Below are 25,446 nucleotides of genomic sequence, written 5' to 3'. Positions count from 1 at the left end.
TTACACTAAGTTTTAATTTACAATTACAGGCATTTGAATGGTGAACATGTGTAGCTATCTAATATGGATAAGACATTGGGAAATGACTTCTCTAAGTTACGTGAGACCAAATAAACTCAGCTATGAATAATGTGCACCAGTGCATGGTAATCGTTTAAAAGGGAACCTTATTTCCTGAAGTAATTAGGTTACTAGGCCTTAATTACTTTTGCATGGTAAAGAGAGCTGCACACATTGTACTCTTCCGTGCTTTCTTACTCACACTGTTGTGTGCTTCCCATGTACTGAATTGTGGCACAAGAGCAATAGTCCAAAGTGAAGTCAATAGTGACCAGCAGGCGATATCATGGTTTCAGTCCATTTAGTGGTTGCTAGAGGAATGCAGGGAAATTAAAGCATCTTGAGTCATGTAAGCTCCAGTCACAGTCTATACTAAGTCATGAAAAATTCAACTAATAATCATCATAATAATGGGGCTGGAATCTCCAGGCCTTAAGGGCAGCAATGTCCCCTGCTTTTCATTCCAGATCCTAATTGCTTACACGTATTTGCTTAATGTTACAACCCTAAATCCCACACCCTACCCCACCCTAACATTGCTCGGATATGGGATCGGACATGCCACAGTTACAGGCATCCCAGACAGAAATGAAACGTGCTAACCAGAGAGGCTATGTTGTTTAGTAGTGCAAGCAGCCTGCTCTCCCTGTGCAGCAGGTAACACTGGCTGCCTGTCAGGGCGCGCTCCCGCCGGGCTGGTGCGCGCCGCCGGCTGTCCCTATATAGGCGCGCTTGGGGCGGGGGCGCGCACAGGCGGCGCGGTGCAGTGCGGTGAAGATGGAGGGAGTGGGGTCTTTCGGAGCCGGCAGAGCTGGAGGGGCTTTCGACCCCATCGCCTTCTTCAAACAGCCCCAGACCGTCCTCAGAATACTCTCCTGGGTAAGGGGCATGTCTTCTTCTGCAGAGGGGCCATGGATGTGCTGTGGGTGCCTAGAATGAGAGACACACTAGAGATAGAAATGTGATCATATAGATAGTGATGCCTTTTCTTCCCTTTAAGAAATGATCTATGGCATCATTTATATGTGGCTACTGTAGTGTAAGAAACACATCACGCTGATCTCAGTGTGGCATTGCAATGAGGAAGGCGGTGTTGAAGAAGAGCTTTGATTTCATTCCACACCAAGATGGTTCTTTATAAAGGAGACGCTTGCATCTGCTCTGCTATGAAAAGGGCTTCATGACAGCGGAACACCTGTTTATCCTTCTACAAAAAAATGGAATGGTTTAATTTTGAAACCACAAGAACATGTAACCGTGATCAGATACAATTAAACCAAAGCAGCAAAAATAAGCTTTTCTGGAAGCGGTGTGCCTTTTGATTTCCCCACACTGACTCGTAAAAGCTGCCATATGAAGAAAGCGATGCTACACACATAGTAGGGACGGGTCAGGTGTTGCCTTTCTCTGTAGGGTTTCATTCGGTTATCCTCTATATACTTAAGTTTATTTTTCCCAAATAGTCACCAGACCTTTTTCTGGCACATGGTTTTCCAGCCTTGTATCGCCTTTGATGTCCGATTGCCACTGTAGCCTTTTCAGTGTGATGAGAAGTATTTATTTGATATCATGTTTATTAAATTCTATTTCTATTCCGGGGGGCAAATCCAACTGTTGTTTTAATCAGACTTATTATTGATCAATGTGTATATTATGAACAATCTTTTTTTTTTTTTTTTTTTTTTTAAGCTCAAAGTCACCCTAAATAAATAACCAATTCAAACCCATTTCTCTATGACCGTAACACCGGCAACCTCGTCCATTTTGATTGGCTGTGTCTGAACACCTCCATATCGATCCGCCTGTTGTCAGGGACTCGCTCCCTCTCTTGAGCAAATTCCAACACAATTTCCTTTCATCTTCCCCAGGTTGATAAAATGCCTGCCCATCCTTACTAATTGGTATATTGTTTCATCCCATCAATTATTTGATGTGCGAAATACAATGTTACAGTCAGGGATAGTATATTTTTCAAATATATGAATGTAATTGAAAATACATTGCTGGCTATATCTAACAGTGATTAAGTGGGGGTGGGCGATACATCTGCCCTAGAATGGATGTGGGAGTTTTCCACTGAGGAAACTTGGTGTAACACATAAAAAGCCCTCTTGAAATATCTGTGATTTCATACCTATTGTGCAGTTGTCTTTGGATTTATTTTGTAGTATGACTTATTCATTCATTTCCGCAGCGGGTGGATCTGTGGGCATCTATTGGATATTGAAGGAACTAATTAATGACAAAAAAAAAAGCACATACAGATAGTCATATTTATATCTTCAGATTAGTTTCATTTTCAGACCGTTGCATGGAGACGCAGCACAGTGGAAATCCTGTCAACAACATCAGTCTGCAACTGAATATAGAAATAGGGAAGTATCAGTTGCAGTGTTTTGTTTGTGGTATCTGTAAGGTAAGAGAAAACTGGCGAAATGTCAGCCCTCACAATCCCTGTGTATGTACAGAAGTAATATTCTGAGTGTCTGGTCTGTATCACTAGGTCTTCAGCTATAACTTCAAACAACATGATCCTAAGGACCATAGGTAACTATGACAGTTAAGACAGATCTAACGACAATAAGGTATCAGTTGCTGTTTGATGTCACCTAAATGCTGCCAAAGGGACCTTTCCCACAGCTCAGACAAACTTCCCGTCTAGCCAGTATTGTGAATGCTGGTTTCTGCATTGTGCGCTCCTTGTTTTCAGGCAGTTTGTTTTTTGCAATTACTTAGGAGAAGTTTGGTATATTGAAAACTCATAATAATAATAATAATAATAATAATAATAATAATAATAATAATAATAATATCAGTCACTTGATAAAGGTCTGTATAAAGCAAAGCAACAATGTAGTCTCATTTAGTCAATTGGTCATCTTTCAAAATGAAATAATAGGTATTATGTTGCAGGAAGATCCTACAAATAACCTAGCCTATACCTGTAGTTAATTGCCTTAATTGGGGTTGAATGCCATAAGTGAACATATACATCACTTGTTACTTCTACAGATGCAATGATTTGGTACATTTGTTTTCATTCCACTTAGAAACCTAAAAAAGCAGAGGCTGGGAGCACCATTAGATCAAGTGTTTTTCATGTACACTAATCTGTTGTTATTCAGATCACACTCTCAGCAAAGGAAATATGATCTTCTGTGGGGTGTTAAAATGGGGATAAAAAGTAGCACACCATATCAGTAAGCGGACGCCAGCCTATATTGTGGAATCCCCCTCTTCTTGGTTTCACTCCAGAGTTTGCTTCAGTTGACTATAAAATACCTGGCATACTTGTGAGCCACAGAAGCTTTTTCGGTTACACTGCAGCCAAGATTTATAAATGTCCTGAGAGAATGTGAATGACACATGGCCAATGAGGCAGCGGTGGCAGAATGAATCTGTACTCATTACGCAGATTGGGTTGGGGGGCTATTCCCCAAAAGTGCTATTGAGCTAAGGTAGGCATGATAACAGTGACACCAAAGAGCTTCAGTTTTAGTGGCTTGGCACACTGCATTGAAGAGAAAATTACTAAATAACCACGTAACAACTGCTGTCACAATTTTGCAAGTCATGGTCTGTAAACAAACAGAACCACAAACCATATGTATCTGCTCAGCTAATCACATCATGCTTGAAGTTATTTTCAACAGATTTAGGCAACCAATTAGTCTTCTAGTGCTTCAAGCCTACTGAAAAGTGCGACAGATTACCTGTACAACTTTCTGGCATTGCTAGACTATAATTTAAACAAAAAGCATTCATCGCCTCAAATAAAGTTAGCTTGAAGTGGTATTTATTTTTCACTGGATAACATTACCTTTTGAAGTCAGAATTAAATGTAAATGGATGGTAACCAATTTAGAGAAGACAATCTCAGTCCCCCACTTCAGCTCTGTGCTTCTTCTATATGGATGAGAGAAAGCTTGCATCCCCCTGAATAGATATTATGAAATCAATCTATTTTTCACATTACACTCCCAGAATGCCCACAGCCCATCTATTGCACCAGTTGGGGGATCTAATGCAGGTTGGGGGAACTGCCAACAATCTGACATAGCAGGTGCCTGAGTAGTCTCAGAGTCGCAGGTGTGTGATAAACCAAGGATTGGCCAGCTAACCCTGTCCTGGCAGTGCTTGACCAATTATGTGCCTCTCCCTGGGATGACATGTTTAAAGTAATGGCATAACCAGGATTAGAGACCAACTTGACCCAGGCTATAGCATGCATGCTTTGTGGCAGACGAAAACATTCACTGGACGTGCCAGTTGGGATCCCCATTGGCGTGTTCTTCGAAAGTCAGATTGTAATAGCATCTCAGCTGTTGATTACATGCTTTAATTGGCCATATAAAACTCTGGCGCACCTGGCAGACACAAATTACAAGTACAATTACACCACTTGATAGAGGTATTTTCTTTATTCTACCTAATGTAAACCAGTCATCAAGTACTGTGTTTTTATTTTGCCATAGGTGTGTGAAACATTATTATTTAGACTAAGGGATTTCATAGCCCTGATTAAATCAAAGCATCAACCTACCAAATCGCCAATTCTGAGTTCTAAATGTAAATTATTATTTTTGTCGGAGGCGCAGAGACCGCCATAGTGACGGCTATGTTGCATGTCCTGTGCTTAAAATCACTCTTAAATAAAATAAAAATAACTTTTATTTCCTGTTCTACAATCTTAAAATAACAACTTGTAAATACACACAAAAGATGTTAGCTCGTTAGTGAAAATAAGCTGCTTATGTGCTAGATGAAGTACTCTAAATATGTATGCCTCTGTAATAAGCACACTGCAAACACAGAAGACCACAAAGATCACAAAAACATCCTTTTTGGAATAAATACTGTTGCACCTGCTCGTTCACTGAAATATTATCAGTGGGATCAGATACAATATGCGCATGAGAATTCCCTTTGAGGTTATGAAGTAAATAAAATGAATATCTGTCCACTACATAAGAACACTGTGTTTCACCCATGTAGGCATGGCGAGGCTAGCCTCATCTGCAAGTCAGAGAAGAAGTGGAAGGAACGAGGAGACTGTATGTAATGGGAATGTCATCAATCATCCACTGATCTGAATTTTTAAACAGTCTGCAGTTCGTGTCTGCAAAGTGAAGTGGATAAATAATTCCAAGGGTGGTTTAGCTTATTTATTGAATATTTATTTTTAAAAAAATGTTAAAGAGGAAAAATAAACATGTACAACCTCGTATGACACACCTACAGCTTGGGAGATTTGATTTCTGCGCTGGTCCCAGAGCCCTGCTTGTTGCAATGGCAGAGAGCAGGCTGTTGGCGACTCCTGGTGTTTAATGTAGGCCTCTTTGTGAACTGGGATCCAAGCAGAAACCTTTCTGGTGCACTTTCAGCCTGAAGGCAGTTTTTAGTACCAAAGGAACCCTTTTTCCGAGCGCAGCTGGAAGAAAACTGAATGGGAGTCTTGTCTTTGGGAAATTGCTATGTGCATCCATTTGTTTAAACCTTCATGTCAGGCAGAGTGACATCTAACATGCCTTCCCTTCCCCATGGCCTCTTTGTCCCTAGAGATGTTACAGCACTATGTGCCTTTACCTGCCATCGACATTAAGGTCGAGTGCTACCCTAAACTGACAATATTATGCAGGACAGCAACTACATAGACAGGACTTGTCCTTGAATTTATTCCTTGTAATGTTTTTTTTTTTTTAAGAAATTTAGTTTTATTGCTTTGGTCATGGCAGCAATTTATACAATTTTATTTTTTTCTACGGAAGACGTGATGACAGCATATCATGTTTGCTGAAGGCTGAAGACTTACAGTATGTGTCATTTTTGGATTTTGCTACAGGACCCAAGTGTTTTTTTGATGTGCATTTGATACCAGCACCTCTTCAGTTCAGAATTTTACACTTCCTAAGCCTGAGGTGGGGAAAACTATTATTTTATGTTTTACATTCATAATTCACTGGAAGAAAACCACCAGAGGTTCAAATGATGGTTGTGGAAATGGCTGGAAGAAACACAGCTTCAATGCAGTACTTAAACACTGCCAGGGGCCTCCAGCAGTAACCCCTTACAGTAATATCATCATAATACCCAATTCAAAACAAAACAAAAACTGTGTTTTTTTTTTTTTTAAAGATGAATGAAAGAAAGTCCTAAAATAATAATAATACATGCATTTAAATAAATTATATCTTCAAAAGTGGACTTTAAATAGACTTTAGTTATATCCGATCTAGAATCACCAGATATGTACCTAAAAGCAACATAATTATTTAATGAATGGTTGACGTCGTACAACTGTACAGTGCAGGCACAATGATTTTATCAGAAACAAATACATATTCTTGACTGCATATTTGTACCAGAAAATCTGTCTGGGTTTTTGACGGCGCCAGTGCTTTGTACCTTCCTCCCCACGGATCTGATATGGCTCTCAGTATTTCAGTCATATGAAACAGTGTGCTATCGAGGTTAGCCCGTTCATAGTACCCTGCTGTTTAGTTGCACAGAGGGTAAACACTCCCAGGCTGCGTTTGATCTCATTTGTTTTATTTATTTTAATAAAGGTAGGATGTTGTAAAAAGAATATATATCATTTTCTGCCTACATATTATGTGGGCTTCTTCCTTATTTTCTTAGCAATTGCGGAAAGCAGACAAGCATATACTTCCCCAAAAAGAACCAAGCTTCTTTAATATAGTGGTATTTTTTAAGCATTTTTTAAGCATTTTTTAAACAAATAATTTACACCTGTACACAATTCAACTGTGTCTGCATTGTCCTGACCACTCTCTGTCCTGCCCACTTTCTGTTCCCAAAACGCAATGGCTAAGAGATATTGCACTATTATGGATCGACCTTCCTGCTCATATTAGATCTTGCAAATCTGTCAGTGCTTTTCAATCTCAACTGTAAACACCGTGTTATACACTTACTTCCCCAGACAATTGAATGTAATGTTTACTTTCAAGTGTGTTTGCATGTTGCTGTATTACTAAACCTATTTTTAGAATTTGAATGTGCAATATTTCAATTTGTTTGTGTTCTACTGTAAACTGCCTTGTGATATCTTGAAATGAAGGACACAATATAAAATAAAGATTATTTCATGATTAATATTCTTTAACGCCAAAATATTCCAAAGCAAAGGAATACAATCCAACCAAACGGTATTAAGATCATGTTTTTTTTTAAATTGTTCAGATATTTCACACATACAGAAAAAAATATACATGCCTGGGGCTTTGTTTTATTACCCTGTCTAAGAACAAATCTAATACCGTGTTCCGTTCTTCAGAGAAAACATTTAAGTTTCATTCTTTCTCTCTGTCGGGTTTTGGTGGCTGTTGTTGTTCAACTGCAAGCTCTGCATGGTTATATCGATTGAAGGCTCGTATTCCAAAGGTTTGGGGATATTGCTGGCTCTAGGGGGCTTGAAAACCCTCGAGAGGAGAGCTCCAATCTTTCCAATAACGGTTTAGATACGAAAGGCATGAGTTTCTACTTGTGAAACTGACCGAGTGGAATACGTGCCTCTGTGGTGGATGGGATGAGGTGGTTTATAGGCATGGCTGATATCTGATAGCAATGTGTAATCAGACCGCTAGAGCATTGAGAATAGCAGAGATATCTGGCTTATTCCGTAATGCAAGAAAGGAATGGGTTACTGCACTTAGAATACCTAGATAGTGTGCGACGGAATTCCAGGCCAGTGTGCAGAAAACATAAAGAGTACCCACTCTGTGTTAATGCAGCAGTGTGGAGTAGTGGTCAGGGCTCTGGACTGGAGGGTTGTGGGTTCAATCCCAGGTTGGGGACACTGTTGTTGTACCCTTGAGCAGGGTACTTTACCTAGCTTGTTCCAGTAAAAACCTAGTTTTATAAATGGGTAATTGTATGTTAAAATAATGTGATGCATTTTAACAAATGTAAGCTGCCCTGGATAAGGGTGTTTGCTAAGAAATGTAAATTATATAGTAATAATAACAATAAAAAAAGAACCAGCTGTAACTCCCTTAACCAGGTCCCTAATGTGTGCCAGGCTTCGTTGCTGGGGACTGCCATTTCGTTAGGTTGGAGATCACAAAGGTTTCATTGCAGATGGCTTATGCCTTCCATCTCTCATTGTGTCGCTTTGATCATTATGCTGATTCTCCCCTAGAGTAGCTGGTAGCAAATGGCTGGATACAGGGGGTGGGATCCTGCATACTGATGGAAGGGGCACAGAGCGATCTAAACTCAAATAATGAATCCTTCTGATTTGTTTTTCACTTTAGACTTTCAGCAGCAGATCTTGGTTCTGATACCCTTCCTCTCCACATCCCCCCCAGCGCAGGTCAAATTCCAGTATTTTCTCCCCCCATCTCTAGCTCCTAGAGATGTTCCAGGATGTGCAGTAGACAGGGTGGCTTATAACGGCACATCATTGATCGAGTCTCTCTCCCTCCCTCTCTCTCTCTCTCTCTCCCTCTCTCCTCCCCCCTTCGGAGCATGAAATCATTCCAATAGCTGCCGTTTTTCCTGCCGTTTCCATGACTACAGAGATGCCAGTCTCATTGACGTCATTTTACGGAGTTCCACACCTATAAATAGAACGTTTCCTCTTTGATGTCATCTCCAAATACCCCTTTCCCTTTCTACCTTCTCCAGATTTTTTTTTTTTGTGTGCGAGGATAATTGTATTCAGTGCATTGAAAAACAGTTGGCTTTTACAATGACTGAAAGCAATCGATGTAATAGCGACTTTGAATAGTGGAATATTTCAGTGTTACCTTACATCAAGTGCTCATGGTGAAAATCGAATACAAACATGTTTTAGCAAAGGGTATAGCTTTTATATATATACATATCATTTTGTTAATATATTTGCAGAAATAAACAAACAATTGTATTCAGATTTTTTTTTAATAATGGTGATAAAACTATTGAATTCAGCCCACACAAGCACTTCAGTATTTTTGGGTTTGCTTAGTCAGCTGTCCATAGTGCAGTGCAGATGTCCTGTTACTATAAACTAACAACAAGAAGGAAGGCAAGTGCTGTAATTGCAAATTATGTCATTTGAATGTAAATCTCACTGAAAAGAAGAGGAACAAAATACATCTTAACGAAGCGACTCAGATAAACAGATTGTGCCTTTGCGTGCTCCCCTGATTAGCTAAGCAATATAGCACCCTGGTGTTACATGTAACCAAGTGCAGGCACATTTGGAGTGTACCTATGATTTTAAAAGCTGTGTCTTACATTGACACTGTTACATTTGTTAAATGCTTCTGGCTTTGTAAATGGTGAAGCTCAGTGGACTCCAAACCAGCCTTTTATTTCTTAGAAGTGTCTTTTGGTTGGAGGGTTAATGTATTGTAGCATTTCAGGCTGTTATGCTACTGGATTCATGATACCAAAACAACAAATAATAGGGTTGGGGTTCCTGCAATAGGTTTATTTGCCAATGTCTGTCTTTCACACCGCCCTGCACGGTGTCTTACCAGCTACCCAATGCCGATTGGGGGAGCAGCACACTAGTGATGTGTGGGTTATATCGGCTCTCTCAATGAGCTTCTTTATTAGTTAAGCCACTGGGGAGCTACAGTGTATTTTAACATTTTCTTACTTGATGTTTGGTTTAATCAAGTCATTAAGAGCTGTGTTGGAAATCTAGAAGACCCTGTGGCTCCCTTGGACCCGAGTAAGAGAACTGTCATCAATCTAATATAGTGTCACAGTGGTAAAGATCATAAAAATGTTATTTATGGATAAAAAAAAAAAAACTGTGAATAGCATATATATATAAAACATTGTTACAGAAATTCTGTAAGCTTGCATATTTTTTTACATCACCCCATGTGATCGTTCATTACTGGTTATATTTTACCATGTGCTGTTATAGATGTTCATTGTCATAGAACAAGTATAAAAAAACCAAAAAAACTATAGAGCTTATAACAAACAAATTAAAACCAAAAATGAAATTGACTCCTTTAAATAAATCACACCTCAGTAAGGAAAAATGACACCAAAGATGATTTATTCTGGTACTTATTATATAATGAAAGTGATATTCACACCTTTCCATAGCTTTGGAACGAAGTGTCTTTCTGAATTGATCACTTTATTCACTGCAATAGCAAGTTCAAGTCAGACAGCTAACATCCTATTTGGTCTTTTAGATAAATATTTGCTGAACACTGTATCAGCTCAGGCACTGGCTTTTGTATTGTTTGCCTGTGATGTGTGCTTCGGTTCTCCATATTTTACACAAAGATTTGAAGTGGCCTATGACACAACCTACCTAATCCATCACTGCCATCCCAAAATCATTCAAGCCCTGGTGTAAATTAAAAACATTTTTGAGGCCTGCCTGTTACTCTTTGCTCTAAGGCAGTGAGGCAGGGCCCCTTGAGTCTCACAAAGGGAGAGAGCCGCTGTCTGTCGATATTTCAGCCAGTGTGTAAGTAACATGGCCTTATTCTGCCAGGGAGGATTTGTCATTCAAACAATGGATGAACTTATAAATATAGAACCAGGAAGTAAAGGTGTTTGGGTAGATAATGAAGAGAAACAAACAAAGATTAACTGTATATGTGCCTGTGCACACAGAAACGCATGGAGTAACCAGGAAGGCAATTAGGTTTAAGGGCGCCTGTTCATTTGCTAGGTGAAGTTGAAATACATTAATGCCTGATATTTTTAATTGCATGTTAGAATTGAACTGATCTGGATGAGTAGCCAGGAATTTCAGTGTCCTTTGCTCTTTATTTTCAAAGTTTATGGAACTAAAAAGAAAACAGAATAAATAAATATGTGATGCTGCAATTTTAACAAATTTCTGCACTTAATTACTGATAATCAGTAGACATTCATAGGCTACATACACTACAGTGATTCCTAACTGCTTTTAAATACTAAATAAGTCTGCATTATAACACAAACTGATAACTAACTTTTGGGTAAAAGCAAGAAGCATCTGACAAACAAGCCCACTGATATATATTGTTTTTTTGGTGTAATTTGTTTAGTTTGGAAGCACAGTGAACACAGTAATATTACTCAGTCCCCTTTCAGAGATCGTTTCAATCAAACTGTTGAGAGCTTCTCAAGAAGTGGCGTCAGTTCGTTTCGGGGCAAAGAGACCTACTCTCATTAGAAACGGGAACGTACACCTTTTTCAAGTGAGCTGTGCTGGCACGTGGTATTTTGTTTGTGCCATTTCAAAACATGTCAATGTAAAGCCACAATTTGCACATATTTCACTGTCAGCAATTCTGGCAAGTCACCCATAGTGCACTGTATTTTGTCACATGACTTAAGTAAATTTCCTAAAAGATCAGTGTGAATGCACAAGGAACAGAGAAGCTGTTTACAAAGAAGCTGAAGTGAATCGGCAAGAATAATCAAGTTCCCTTTCTAGTGAATGGAGTTCTTTAGCTCTGTAGGATGTGTGTTTGTGTGTGTGAATGTTTCATATATATTTTTATGAGCTAGTGAATGAGCTATGAGCTCATTTTTATGAGCTATGTTCTCCTGGAAGTACTAGGGTTTTATCGGTACTATAAAATTACTGTTGTTCAAATGTACAGGTGAAGATTGTTTGTCAGGCTAGTTGTGTATCTGGTTTTTATGCATTGCTTCTCAAATGACTCATGGAGTCGATCATTGAGTTTTGTATGAGTCACACACTGTTCATGGTTTTCAGAGGCTCTAAAACCGCTCGATTTCCTCTCTTCATTATCTGTTACGGGATTTAATACCACAGCTTCAATTTCTAAGAAAGTGGAGGAAAAGAACAGTGGTGCTTAATATATGATTTTAGCATATTAACATAAGGTGGTATTCAGTATTGTTATACAAAATACACACTGCATCCCTCTTGTTCAACTGCAGATGTTTCAGAAATTCTTGGCATACACTGGTAAAGAATTAACAAGTTTAGTACACAAAAGGTTAACCCGAAGCTCTCCTCTCACATGAAGTGGGGAAAAGAACTAAATGTGTGAGATGTATCTTCAGAGATATACAATAGGTTGCAAACATGACCACACCTTCTTAAAATCCAATTGTACAACTAGAATTGCCATAATTAACACATGCCTGACATAATTTTGCACTGTTGTTGTTTTGTTAGATGTGTTGAAAACTGCTTATGTGACTGTTCAAAAGGATATCAGACTTTCAGCATACTTAGACAGCAGATGTTATCAAAGCCGTCGTTTTAAGTCCTCAACCAAATACCTGTGATCCCAAACACACAAGCTTTATACCGTTTGTGCTGATTGAAATAACCTAAAGCAGTAGACAACTCCAAGAAACTAATAATTAAAGTATTGATTGATTTATAGACAACACTTTATTTTATTTGATGGCAGTTAGGCAATACGCATTAACCCTGTGAGTGATTGGAATACCTAAAGAATGAATGAACATAAAGAATAAACATAAGATATGATGTTGAATGCCTTGTTGGCCGTTTGTATGTGTAGCAAATGCCATTGCTCCTCAGTGTACAGTTTGTGCAGTTATTCCAATAGGCCACCCGACCTCGTCTCTAGGGATTCAAACCAGGGATGCTGAGTGGAGCGTAGGTGGTCCACAGCAGCTCAGACACAGGGACACTGTAACATAAATAGACACCAACATTAGATGTCATCCTTGTAACTATCAAGTCCACCCCTTCTCCCAGCAATTGAATAAACCAATCTTCTGCTTTCCCTCCACAGATCTTCTCCATAGTGGTGTTCGGCTCCATCGTGAACGAAGGCTACATTAACAGTGGAAGCGAAAAACTGTACTGTGTTTTCAATAAGAACGACGACGCTTGTAACTATGGGATTACCATCGGAATCATTGCGTTTTTCGCCAGCATATTATTCTTCGTCCTGGACATTTATTTCCCACAGATCAGCAGTGTCAAGGACAGGAAGCGGGCAGTGCTGGTGGAGATGGGGTTTTGTGGTAAGGTCTCATTGTTACTCTCATGCTGTGGGGAAGCGAAAGACAACTGGCTTGGCAGGAAGGGAATCTGAATGCGAGGGGGAACTGAGCTCTGTAGGTTACCCTTCCACAGTTCTTGGTAATTATGCTCCAGGAGAAACCAGCAATCACACAGTCCTCTTTGTCTGCAAATACTGTACAGCACTTGGGTGTGTGTAAGTGCATGGGCGAGTCACCATGCAATTACTGATTAAGGGGCTGTCAGTGCCTCGGCTTGAGAAAAATAAGCATGGGTATAATCTTTGCAGTAAAAACAAAATTTTCAGTTTGACTTGTTGCTTATGTAATCTGTATGCCTTTCCTTAGTGTTAATTTGACATTATTCAAATGTAAAAAATAATTACATAAAATGTGGTATTGTAGCTTATCTATCTATTGATTTATTTATTTTAAAGTTAACAATACTTTATCATTTATATCTTTTGTTGATTCTGGCTGAGGGGTGGGGGGTTTGGGTTAAATATTTGACTGTCACTCTATTGATTTCTAGTGAGTGGCAGTCAAATGTTTACAGCCCCACTATCTTCTCTCTCTAGACTGAATTAGTGTTCAACAACCCAGGAAAGGTATGATTGGAAAATAAGTATAGTTTAATGAAGAAAATGTATTCGGCTACAGGAATACCTGAAAAACTGCTACAAATAAAGAATGTGGGTATTTCAAAGCGACCCTGTTCGAGATTAAGTGGTTATTGAATATGGATGAACAGATGGATGGATGTGGGTATTTACAACTGTACCTCTCTGTCTTTATGCCTGTCTATGTATGACTAGAACATACAATCACAAAACTTCAGTCTTATGTGCCAATTTACAGGTTTTTAAATGCTATAATCAGTTCTCAAAGTGATTTCTAAGTCATTTTTTGGGCCAACCAATTCAGGGTAAAGTGTAAATACAGCTGGAGCCAAAAGGACAAAATATTGGCATTTAGGCCGAGCGCTGCAAGTCAGAATGCTAATTCACATTGGGCTTTTAAAAACAAAGATAGGACACCAATCAGTGGCCATAATTAGAGCCCATCCTTCTTAACAGCAGTAGCGGAAAAGAATTATGCACTAATTGCTCTTGCTTTTAGACCAACAAATGTTCTTATCTGTGGATAATTGAATGCCACAGTCCCCAGTCCAGAACATTGAGTCCAGTCCAAGTTCAATTTCTTCTTCCTTTCTGCCTTATACAATTTCCAGATTGTAAACACAGATCATTTAAGCTGTAGTCCATGCATTTTTTCAAGGAGGGGGTACCTAATTAGCGGACAATAAAAATAACAGATTTGAATGTTGATGTTTGCAGGAATTGTTACTGGCCCTTTCAAGGCACGTTTACTTAAAGTTGTTCAGTGCTTTTCTTGTGGGAATGTAGAAGCCAACTCAATGATGATAAAATAACATGCAGGAACACTTTGTCATATTCAGGCATGCTTAATTGTGACATTTATTTCTGCTTACCCTACCTGCCTTTCCCGATGTAATTAGTACCTGGTTAATCCATGTCCTTTTCTCAGTTAAATTACAGAGATCTGATGAAGAATAACACATTTATTAATCATTCCATTCCAGTAAAAATACTCTCTTTAAACAGGAAGCAGGCGATACAGAGAAATGCACCTGACAGAGCAATTAATTAGTCAGTGTACCATTGCCTAATTGAGTTGTTTTTCAGTTTTAAAGGGAAATGAAGTAGCAAAGTTAATAACATGTAGGGACAGCAGAAATAAATGTTCAAAGTACACAAGCCTAATGATATTTGAAGTCTGTTCTGAAAATTACAAAAGGGCTCAATTTAGAAATAATATTGGTTGAGCAAACAGAAGATTAATATATTTGATTCATTTAAATATTTCTACACTGGATCTATTTTGCTTTTTATCACAAGAGTGAGGTTTTAGAAATGCATGTGGGCCTTTTTCTTTGGTAGAAGGGAGAAGGCTGAGCTTTAAGGAGAAGTGTTGTTTCAACAGAACACATCTTTAAGCAGGAGGATGAGTTTCCATCCTCGCAAAATCCCCAAAGCTGTTTCCAAAAACACACCCGCTACTTTGCCTTTTTGTTTTCTTCTGCAGGCAACACTTATTTCCCTACAGTGTGGGATTCTGACATGGTTGTTTCATTATTTAAATACAAATCTGCTACTACTTAAAGACCCAGAGATTTATTTTACAACTGATGCTATGTGACAGTGAGAATCTTAAAAGTGGGGGTTATTTATACAATGTATACAACACTGCGGCATCAACTACACTCAGTTGTAAAGGGGCTGGAGTAAAATGTCAGTAACTTCCTGTTCACCAAAACACCCCCCCCCCCACACACACACACACTTTTTTTTTTGTCCTCTTGCATTAACAAAAAAACATAAACCAAACACTTTCATGGCTGTCTTGCTGAGTAGGTGTAACTATAAAAATACAACAACAACCCCAAAACATAATTCAATCCTGCGAAAGGGGTTTACTCTGACATGGATCACACAGGTTGGAAAATAAGGCATATTCACAATTATTCACATTTTACACATACAGGTGCTTTGTGCAACACCCTTAAACCCAAGGAAAACTTTAGGGGAAAATCAGAAGTTCACAAGTTTCAGAAATCAGGAGTTAACAAACTCTAACTCAATGAACACCAGCTGCAAACTAAGGGGAACTTACGTGAAGTTGTTTCCTCAAGCTGGAGTACAATCCCAGCGCTAGGTGGGCTCTGTCTGGTGGTGTGGGCGTGACTCCTGACTCTGTCAATTTCTGCTGCAGGTTTCTGGACGTTCCTGTGGTTTGTAGGTTTCTGCTTCTTGGCCAACCAATGGCAGCGCACCTCCGCCAAAGAGCTGCCGCTGAGCCAGGGGGCGGACGCTGCTCGGGCCGCGGTGGCCTTCTCCTTCTTCTCCATCATCACCTGGGTGGGTATACTCATTCACTGACTGGATGGTTAGTCATGGTTTACAGAGGCCTTTCCAGAGAGCTTTGACCATGCTTATTAATCACAATGAGTCCTAGACTGTATCACCTTGAATAAACGCCACATTCACATATCAGACCTGACCTTTTAAAAATAAAAGGCGGCACTCCATAATCACACCGCTTATTTTTTTCCTACCATAGGTAACAATATGCCCCTTTAAGTTAAGAAACGCACAAATAACAGATGTAAAGAAAACAAGTGCAATTAACTTGTATTGTATATGTATAGCTCAGGGGTAGGCGACTCTGGTCCTGGAGGGTCAAAGGGGTTTTTAGTTTTCAATTCACCTTGAGAGAAGCAGGTTAACAGTGCATGTTAGCTGTCAAATCCCTCCCCCTGATGCTTTGATATCGTTAACAACGGGGAATTCCAAATTCTTAAGATATTAAAGTAATAACTATCGCATTTTGCATACAAAAAAATTAAACACAAATTCACCCAAGTGGATTGGGTTTCTTTCCTTATATCTTTTGACACCTGAGCTAGAGAGGACCTATGGTCTGCTATGTGCAAGATGTCATAGACTAGCCAGTAAGACAAGTTTTAACAAGCACCCTCCTTTATTCCAGCTGACACATACTGTACATGGCTAATATTTCTATATTTACACTGGCTTAGATTCTGTTTTGGTAGCTCTATGAAAGAGAATGGAAACTTTGCCTCACCTTTCATTTTAATCATGTGAGTTTAAATTAGGACACAGGGGAAATTATTTCCTGCTCATTTACAAGCAGTAAACTGAGACTGTAACTGTGTATGAACAGATACCTGTGATACCTTTGAGGGAAAAACACCAAAAAAACCAAATAAACAAAACTATGACAGTACCATGAAAGGAAATTACTGGGGCTTAATGCATATCCAGTAATGCACATGAAAATGAATTTGGCCCCCTCTTGAAGTCGGGGGTTTGTGTTCTGCACTCGGCTGCTAAATTGCAGCCAAAGCACGGTCACATCACCTGCTGGAGCTGACAGGATAGAGGCATAGGATGGACGAGGGAGGGGGGGAGGAACCACGGAAAAACATGTAGCGCTCGGCTCCCTGGGCAATACTGCCGTTTGTTTCACGTTTTTTGCTTCATGTTCCTGTCAGAATCTGATCCCGTTTCAAAGCGCGGACTGATCCTTTCCTCAGAGGTCCGATTCAGGCCACTTTCTCCCTCTTCTGCCATTAAGAAATTTTGCATTCACAAGTCATAGCTATCTCTCTCCCAATTTCACTCAATTTCCCCTCACAAGATTCCTCGAAGCTGCTTCATCACAGAGCCTTTGTTTTCTACCAGAGTGGATCCTTATGTGAGTTTCTCTGGTGTCAGTCCTAATCATAACACCCCAAGACAGAACCAATTGATATTTAATTTGCACTCATTCTCATTTTAATTAGCTGAGAATCAAATGCTGTAGTAAAGGGTGAGATTGCAACAGCAATGTTATGAATACCATTTAACAATGTTATTTAATGTGGTAAGCTACATATATTATATTTTGTTTCAATTAAGAGCATGCTAGTCATAGCCAGCTGTGAGACCGCATTGACATCTGGTCTCATGACATCTCTGAAGCTAAGCAAGGCTGGACCTTGTCAGTACACGGGTGGGAGACAGTTTAAAGAAGTCCAGATTGATGCTGGAAGAGGTGACACAGTAGCCTAATGCTGGTTAATGTCGGGAGCTTGGATAACTCCTTCAGTCCTCATTACCTCAGCCCTCTCAACTATGAATGAGGACCTAGCCTGTGTAGCTGGGGACCCTACCTACCCCCAATTACAGATAAAATGTCCTATGGATGGTTTTATTAAAGCTAAACATTTTTTTTTTTTTTTTAACTACCAATGATGTATTTGATTTCCTAGAAAAGACCACTAAGTAAATTACATCACTGAGATCGCAATGAAAAAATATAGGTATAATGACTCGGTATAATGACTCGGTCCAAACGCACATGCCATCAATCCTGTAACAAATATTGTTCGGTGCAGATTGTGTGCTGAAGAATCTACAAACCACATTAATGAACGAGTGTGATACTGCGCCCCACAACACAAACCACAGATCCCTTCAGGCCACACCATATCAGACCAAAATCAAGCACAGAAACTGCAGACACGAACATCAACAAACAGGACTTGACAAAGATGCTCAGGCAGAAGGTTGTATTACTGCAAATCCCACTTAGTCTGAACCGCAGGCTAGTGGATAGGAACACAAAGAGCAACTTTGTGCTCGAGACAATGCAGATATGGATGGATCAGGATTCTGATGATAGTCTCTAGACTGTGGCTTGACATGGTGACTCCCACCACGTTGTAAAGCCCTAACTTCCACACAGTATGCCCTGTAAAACATAGTTCTAGTCATTGCTTTTTCGTCTCCAGAGAGCTTGACTTCAACACGCCACAGCATTGCACTCTGTTTACCCCGTGTTTGAGCGTGACAAGCTGTACAGGATGTCTGAAGCAGGCTGCGTGTGTTACTAGATTCAGGGCAGCTGTTTGTTCTCAGAGCGCAGACAGCAGTGTCAGACAGTTCAGAACAAGCACAGATCCAAGTCCTTCGAGTGCGGAAAAGAGCGAAGCCATTGTGAACACCAGCACTTGAACCGCTTCTATCAAAGGGTAACGAAGTTCTCTTCAGCCTGAGATGATGGATGAAGGCAGCGTAGGTGAAGCTCAATATAAACAGTTTGCACACCTGGTTTATAAACGCCTCTGTCAGGGCCTGTAGAGTGCCATGAATATATGATAGTACAATTTATTATGAAAATGCAGGGACAATGAAAACATGTTGTTTATATGAAAAAGTGATGGGTGGAGCATGCTAACAAGGTGTGGTCTGCTTTAGTGAGAGGTGAGTAACCATGTTCTCTAATGCTGACTGCCTGTTTGTGTTTCAGGGCTACCTCTGTCTTATAAACTTCGACAGATTTAAGCACATTGCCTTCGTGGAAGACACACAGAGACTGTTTCCCCCACCCCTCACGCCTCCACAAGTGTAGGACGCCAGCCAGAACTAACACTCCCAATTACTCCTGCTGTAGTCATTAATAATCTGCTAGAATTTGACTTGTCTCTTAAAAACTCAGATCAAAACTAACAATGACTTTGCACTAAATACCAACACACACACACGTATGTTGGCTGTAACCCAGTCTCAATTTTCTATCACCTTAGGTAAGCCTCTAGTACACTAGTGCAACTACACTACTGGGTCTAACTGGGAGGATTTATTTGGCACATTATTTTCTCTTTTAATATCGATTGAAGCCAGAGAGACCAACTGTTTTTATTTCCTTTCTTGATTTAAGCCTTTGCCATACTGTGTTTGTTGTCCACACAAACCTAATGTGACATATCTCTCCCTCTACAGTGAACAATCGTGCACTTTGCAGGCATGTTTCTCTGTTAGTTTGTCACTTCACCCGGGGAAAGTCCTGGTGCTTCTGCTCAAAATCCTTTACGAGAAAAAGTATAAATCATTTTTTCATGTTCACTCAAATGAGAGGGAGAAAACATCAACTCACTATCCATTAAGTGCATCATGTTCACATCCTTAATGGAAATTTGAAAGGGCAAAAGCACACCTGAAGGAGTCATCTTTCAGCTTATTTATACACATAGTTTAATTTCACCTCAGTCTGGGTTCAGCGCTTTCTCAATCCCTGTGAAAAAATTCACAACACAGACTCAGTCCCTGTTTTTCAGTGTCTCTCCCGGTGTAAAAATAACCGAACGCTGTGTCAGCTGAGCTGCATGATCAGCGCCAGGAATCCACTCCAGTTCTCCACTTGGCTGGGCAGGTTGGGGAGCTCAAAACTGCTTCGTGCTCTCTCAAGAGTCGTGGTTCCGTTGCTGCCAATAAGAAGATATTAATCATGGCATAATTACCCAGATTACAGTGGCATTCAACACTGAAAATAAATACAGATCTTTGGCTTGTTGTAAATGGTCTGCATTAAAGACTCAAGCTTATCTCAGAGAACTAAAAGGGATTTCTAGAACATAATGATTATTGTCACATAAAATAAATAAAACACCAAGTGTGTCTGAAAGGCAAACTAATTATAAAACTGCACAAATTATGGTAAGCAATTTAGTAATGGGGACAAAACAGAGGACCCTGCTATACATTAATATGCATTTCATAATCATATATGTATAGGTTGTATAAACTCTTACTTTGCAACACAGACACCTATTTATTTAGCATTAGTCTTTTTCTGAAGATTCTTTGTTGGCTTTTTAACTGCATGATAAACTAACTAAAGCATGGTGACTGCCATATGACTTACATAGATGTTGAAAACCTTATTAATTCCCCCAAAGAGTTCTATTAATATTTAAGAATGAACTACATCAATTCTTGATGAGTCCTAGCCCAGGCTGACAGATTGTAATTATGACCCATTTTTAACCAGACCTATTTTTTTCTTTCTTTCTTTTTGTACCATCGTTTCTTCTTTCAAGAAATAACACTTATGAGATCACTGTACAGAATGGGTCGTTTCCACAAAATGCCTTCCTTCCAATTAGATAATTAAACAATGTGCAGTGTATAAAGTTTTCACAAATTGCACTTTGTAAACCTGGAATTAGGTTGTACATGTATTTAACAACCAGACAGAGAACAAAGAATCCCTGTAAATCAAATTCAGTAACAAAAATCAGAAACAGACTCACTAAATGAGTTTCACAATCGTATCTGTCAGCTACAGCTGGAGGTCCCTGTAAGGAACACAATGGCAGCCATGGTGTATTCTACCACAATGCACTCTGTCTCTGCCACTGCCGTTCACCAGAACCACAGACGACAAATCCTGGGGTGTCCAGCCCCGGTCCGGGAGAGTGCCAATCCAGCAGATTTTACAAGTTACCCTTAAAAGCCTCAATCTAAAACATTTCCATTTCCATCAGTTAAGTAGTTGTTTTGGTCAAATTCAGTCACTTGTAAGCAACCCCTGAATTCCCGTCAGCCCTCAGGGGTCTAATTTCTATTAATTGAATGAGTGACGTGCTTTATTAATTGACAAAGCACACGGCTTCCACACAGGGGTGACCTTTGAAATGGACTGGATCAGGACTCTGCAGGACACAGATTGGATGGTATCCAGAACACTAACTCTAACCCAATTAATCCTGTTCAAGGCTGGCCTGACTGTGAAGGCAGTGCAGCGATACAAGCTGGGCACAGACATGAGCCTGTTTGCCACGGATCAACTGGAAACCAACCCCGGTGTACCGTACCCCGGCTACCCCACAGGCAGCGGCATCGAGACGGCGGACACCTACCAGAGCCCGCCTTTCACCGAGACCCTGGACGCCAACTCCAAGGGCTACCAGGTGCCCACCTACTAGGGGACGGAGGGGCTGTGGGGGTAAAAGAGGGCAGAAAACATAAAAAAAGAAGATAAACAAAAAAGAAAAAAAAAACAGATCAGTGTGTGGTGCAGTGGGTGTTTCATTGAGTGAATATCTGCAAGTGAACCATGGAGTCCATCTCTTTATGTGGCCGCCCTGGTTAGATGGGTGGGTGTACCAGTGTTAATAGGTAGTTTGTGCTGTGACCTCTGTACAGGAACAGTATGTCGGTTGTAAAATTAATCTTTTGTCCTGATAGATAGGTAGCTAGGTAGGTCCTCACTATACTAGGCTGGGTGGTGCCCCCCAAAAAACTAACAAAATCAACAAAGTGAAACTACAGTGTTCCCTCTGAGTGCAGGCCTTATTTAGCTGTAAGGGTAGACACACATTAACCACTTGCTTAGAGGCAAAACAAATGAAGCCAAGGCTCTTCTTTCCATTGTGAACTTTTCTGTTTCTCCTTCAGTGTGTTCTGTAGCAGTCATTGGGGCGAATAAAAGTAGCAAAGCCTCATCCCCCCGTTTCTTAATTGGGGGTGTATATCACATCTGATTTACCTCTGCAGACTAAATCTTCTGTTGAAGAATCAGTTAGGTTCTTAGCACACACAGTTAAGACATTACTGAATATCACAATGGTTGAACAGGAAAAATATAAACTTTTGAATACTTATTTTCTACATTTCATGCTTCATCTCTGTGCCTGGCTATGGTTAAAATGAGGGCATCTCCTTAATTCGTCCTGCATGTTTTGATTAATTTAGTTAACCATGGTAGGTATGTGTTGTGAACGGAAAGGCTGCAAGTTTCAATTGTATCAAACTGATCTTGCTGCACTGTGATGGTTACATCTTTCCTACGGAGGAAGATGACCGTTTATTTTATTTTTTTAAACTTGTATGATATAGTTCCTATTGTTCTGGCAGATCTCATTTATTCTAGCAGAGGAAAGGATCCTGAGCTAGCACAGCCTTTGGGACTCTGACTGGATCAGATCTACCTTCAGAACAGCAGAACAGGTCTTCTGCCGTTCTCACTGATCGACGCAAAACCGTTGCGTATCCCAAAGATGCCGTTGCAGAATACTTTTTTTAAGTTTCTTTTTAGTGTTGTACTGTGCAATATTTTAACGGGTAAAGGCCAGAACCTTGAGTGTCACGAAACAAAAAGAGCGTCACACATTTTCATTCCACTTATCTTTCTAGAGTATGTTTTTGAAAAACAGTAATCTGAATATTAACACTGCCATACATGCACCGTGAAGACTAGATATCTTTATGGTGGAAACTACGACACTTTGCAATTAAAAGGCAATCTGGAATATGTCCAAATGAATCTACCTTTTAAAAATGAACATGTCACTGTAAGATTACTGTTAATGATTTACTTACCTTACAATCTGTACAATCACCATACATACAGACTTTGTTACGAAGGACATTTCTGAGCAAGGCGGTGTTTGCTGGGGTATGTCTTCAATTAATCTTCAGCGGGAGCACTGGGTAAAAGTTAAATGCAGCATAAAGACACTTCATTGCAGATAAAAGACTTGTTCAGTGTTTAATGAGAATACATTTACTCCTTGTAATACAAGCCAATGAACTGTCTAGTATGTGAAGTGTATTAGATATTCTAGTTCTGTAAAAACTAAAAAAAAAAACTAAAAAAAAAAAAAAAAAAGTGATCCCTTTCTGTGTATAGGTAGGAGCTTGGTAGGTTGTCCAAATCAGTAGTGTTACAAAGTGAAATTATGTACCAGTGTGAATGTAAGCACACTATGCCTACATTGTTATACATACTACAGTTTGTGGGGGGTTATTCTTCTAGTTTTCTTTACAGTGGTACTATCATGGGATCTTCTCAAAAGTGGACAGAAACACAATCTCAACATCGGTCCTGGGGGGGTTACAAGTGATTGACAGCTATGCGGATGGGATAGTCTCACTAATCCATGACATTTGGAATATTTACAGCTCCACACAATCGCCTGGTGAACGTCAAAGCAGAATGATTAGGAGACGAGATTATTCAACGTAATATTTGCCTTATGCTCCCAATGTGCGATACGATTCCCTGAAATACTTTCAAATTAAGCTCCTGTCGCTACCGAGCATTCAAACAGTGAACACCTCTCCGTATTGTTGAGATTCGTTTTTTTCCATTCAACATCCAAGGGTTCAACCCTCATCTTTAACCCTGGACCAATGAGGCAAGGTTCAGCCTCTGATTTTCCACTAGAGCTCACTGAACACCTTGAATCTCTCGCAAGGCACTACTGCTCTATAAAACTACTGATGCACACACAGCATGGCATCCTCTAGGAGAAAAAGAAACAAAAGGATTGATGAATATTGGTTCTCAGTGTTAAAGGCCCCTTCTTGTCCTGGCCAATAATAATAGTAATAAGTCATTTTTCGGTGACGTGTAATGGGTTGTACGAGAGGTAGACACCAACGATGCAGATCAGTAATTCTGATCAGTAACATTTACCAGAGACAGAACTCATTAAATTAGCCTGAGGTAGATGATGTCATAATTTCAGGCTAACTGGATTGAGGCAAGTGTAACTGACAATATTAGAATAAGTCTAGCTCCTTAGGCTCGTGTAATCCACTTGAATGCAACCAGCCCTTGATGAGATTTTAAATCTTTGGCTGCCTTGCTGGAAATCAGATGTAATACGATCATTTTTGAATACTTTACTACAGAAGATTTCAGTCTGCTTTCGAGACACGTCAAGTCACAGACTGAAGACATCTTTCTTAGTCGATCTGACAAAAATAAATAAATATGCATTCGTGAGAACATGCCTTTTTAAAATTCATGAATGCAAATTGTACCTTATACCTTGTAGTCATACGAAACTTTTATTTTGTTTCATTAACCTTTGAAACACACTCACAAACTGTACCAATGACATGTACTAGGGATTTATTTTCTGTCCATTTCCATGGGTTGAACCTCTTGTATAAAGTATTGAAACTTTTGAGATAATCCCTGAGTGGGGTGGGGCTGGGGAAGTGCGTGGAATATCAACAATGCTTAGTGTTTACTATGTGTGGTAGCACATCTCTAATGTATCTGTAAGCTGTGAGATAGGGTAATGTACACAAAGTGATATTGATTGTAATTCAATATATCTTAATGGACTCTGTTTATTAAACTGTTCAAGGTCTTGTGTTTCCTGTACTGATAATGCACTCTTGTTAAAATACTTCTTGGACCAATTTTACAGCATGGGTTAATTTTGCTGATGTTTTTCCTTCTCAGTTCTGATTTGAGTCAGACATTGCCCATGTTCTGTAAAAGTTACTGTTTGCAAGCACCACTGTTTCTTGTTTTGGTTTAGTTTTTTGTCAAATTTTATTTGTTTGGATGCAGCTGTCGTTGAGGTCATGACAATAAAAACAATGTGTTTTTAAAAAGGAGGAAACCACTTTGTTTTTTTAAGAGGTATCCAAATTCACAACAAAACATGGTTTGATCCATGTGACCTGCAGTGTGAAAAATAGTGGATAGCTGGAGTTTACATTTTGAAGGACTTGTTTCAACTCTGGATCTGTCCTCTGTTAGTCAATAGTGTGGAGCAGTCAAATGAGTCAATGACAAAGTTGGAATCACATTATATTTCCATGTGTGCCATCCTGATTTATTCTTGCCAATTGTAAATCACACAGATCATGACTAGGACTGTATGAATACAGGATCGTAGCCAGCTCCATATGTGCTCCAAAACATGGCTACGAAACCACCCACTTATTTTCTTCCTACACTGCAAATGTCCAATGCAAGCCACCACCCTCTAGCATCACAGGAAGGACTAACAGTTGTCACATAACACAGGTGTTCAGTGAGAAGCTGGAGAAACCTTGGCCTCAATCCCATTCAGCCACCAGCAGCTTTAGGCCGCCCATGAATGCTGGTTACAGTCGATAATGATATCCCTGAATTGGACTGTCTTGCCAATAGGGCTAAATCTGTGCCTTTTACTGGTTGAGCCACTCAGGAACTCCGAAAACAAATTCAATTTAAGCAACATCACAAAGTACACAAGTAACAGGTGTGAAAGAAATCCTGGAGTTC

General features: G+C 39.7%; 1 protein-coding gene across 2 annotated transcripts; it reads left to right on the top strand.

Moving 5' to 3' along the window:
• The first annotated feature begins 822 nt into the window (after positions 1–822).
• syngr3a (synaptogyrin 3a) lies at positions 823–24,788 on the top strand. 2 transcript variants are annotated; one of them, XM_066689615.1, is made up of 4 exons: positions 823–939; positions 12,774–13,008; positions 15,799–15,944; positions 21,149–24,788. In XM_066689615.1, the coding sequence occupies exons 1-4, from the start codon at positions 838–840 to the stop codon at positions 21,356–21,358; spliced, it is 693 nt and encodes a 230-aa protein (XP_066545712.1). In that variant the 5' UTR covers positions 823–837; the 3' UTR covers positions 21,359–24,788. The 2 variants fall into 2 exon arrangements, with proteins under 2 accessions (XP_066545712.1, XP_066545713.1); XM_066689616.1 differs by having other exon boundaries at positions 18,901–21,287.
• Positions 24,789–25,446: the final 658 nt, after the last annotated feature.

The sequence above is a fragment of the Amia ocellicauda genome, chromosome 17 (assembly GCF_036373705.1).
Source record: "Amia ocellicauda isolate fAmiCal2 chromosome 17, fAmiCal2.hap1, whole genome shotgun sequence".
In the NCBI taxonomy this organism is placed as follows: domain Eukaryota; kingdom Metazoa; phylum Chordata; class Actinopteri; order Amiiformes; family Amiidae; genus Amia; species Amia ocellicauda.
The sequence above is the reverse complement of the archived record's forward strand: the minus strand, read 5'-3'. Positions and strand labels throughout refer to the sequence as shown.

What these genes read in the sequence shown, in the direction of transcription:
- syngr3a (XM_066689615.1), top strand. Translation starts at nt 838, where the DNA reads ATGGAGGGAGTGGGGTCTTTCGGAGCCGGCAGAGCTGGAGGGGCTTTC. An exon ending in GGTGGAGATGGGGTTTTGTG is followed by an intron (nt 13,009 to 15,798) that starts GTAAGGTCTCAT and finishes TTTCTGCTGCAG; the next exon opens with GTTTCTGGACGTTCCTGTGG. An exon ending in TCTTCTCCATCATCACCTGG is followed by an intron (nt 15,945 to 21,148) that starts GTGGGTATACTC and finishes ATCCTGTTCAAG; the next exon opens with GCTGGCCTGACTGTGAAGGC.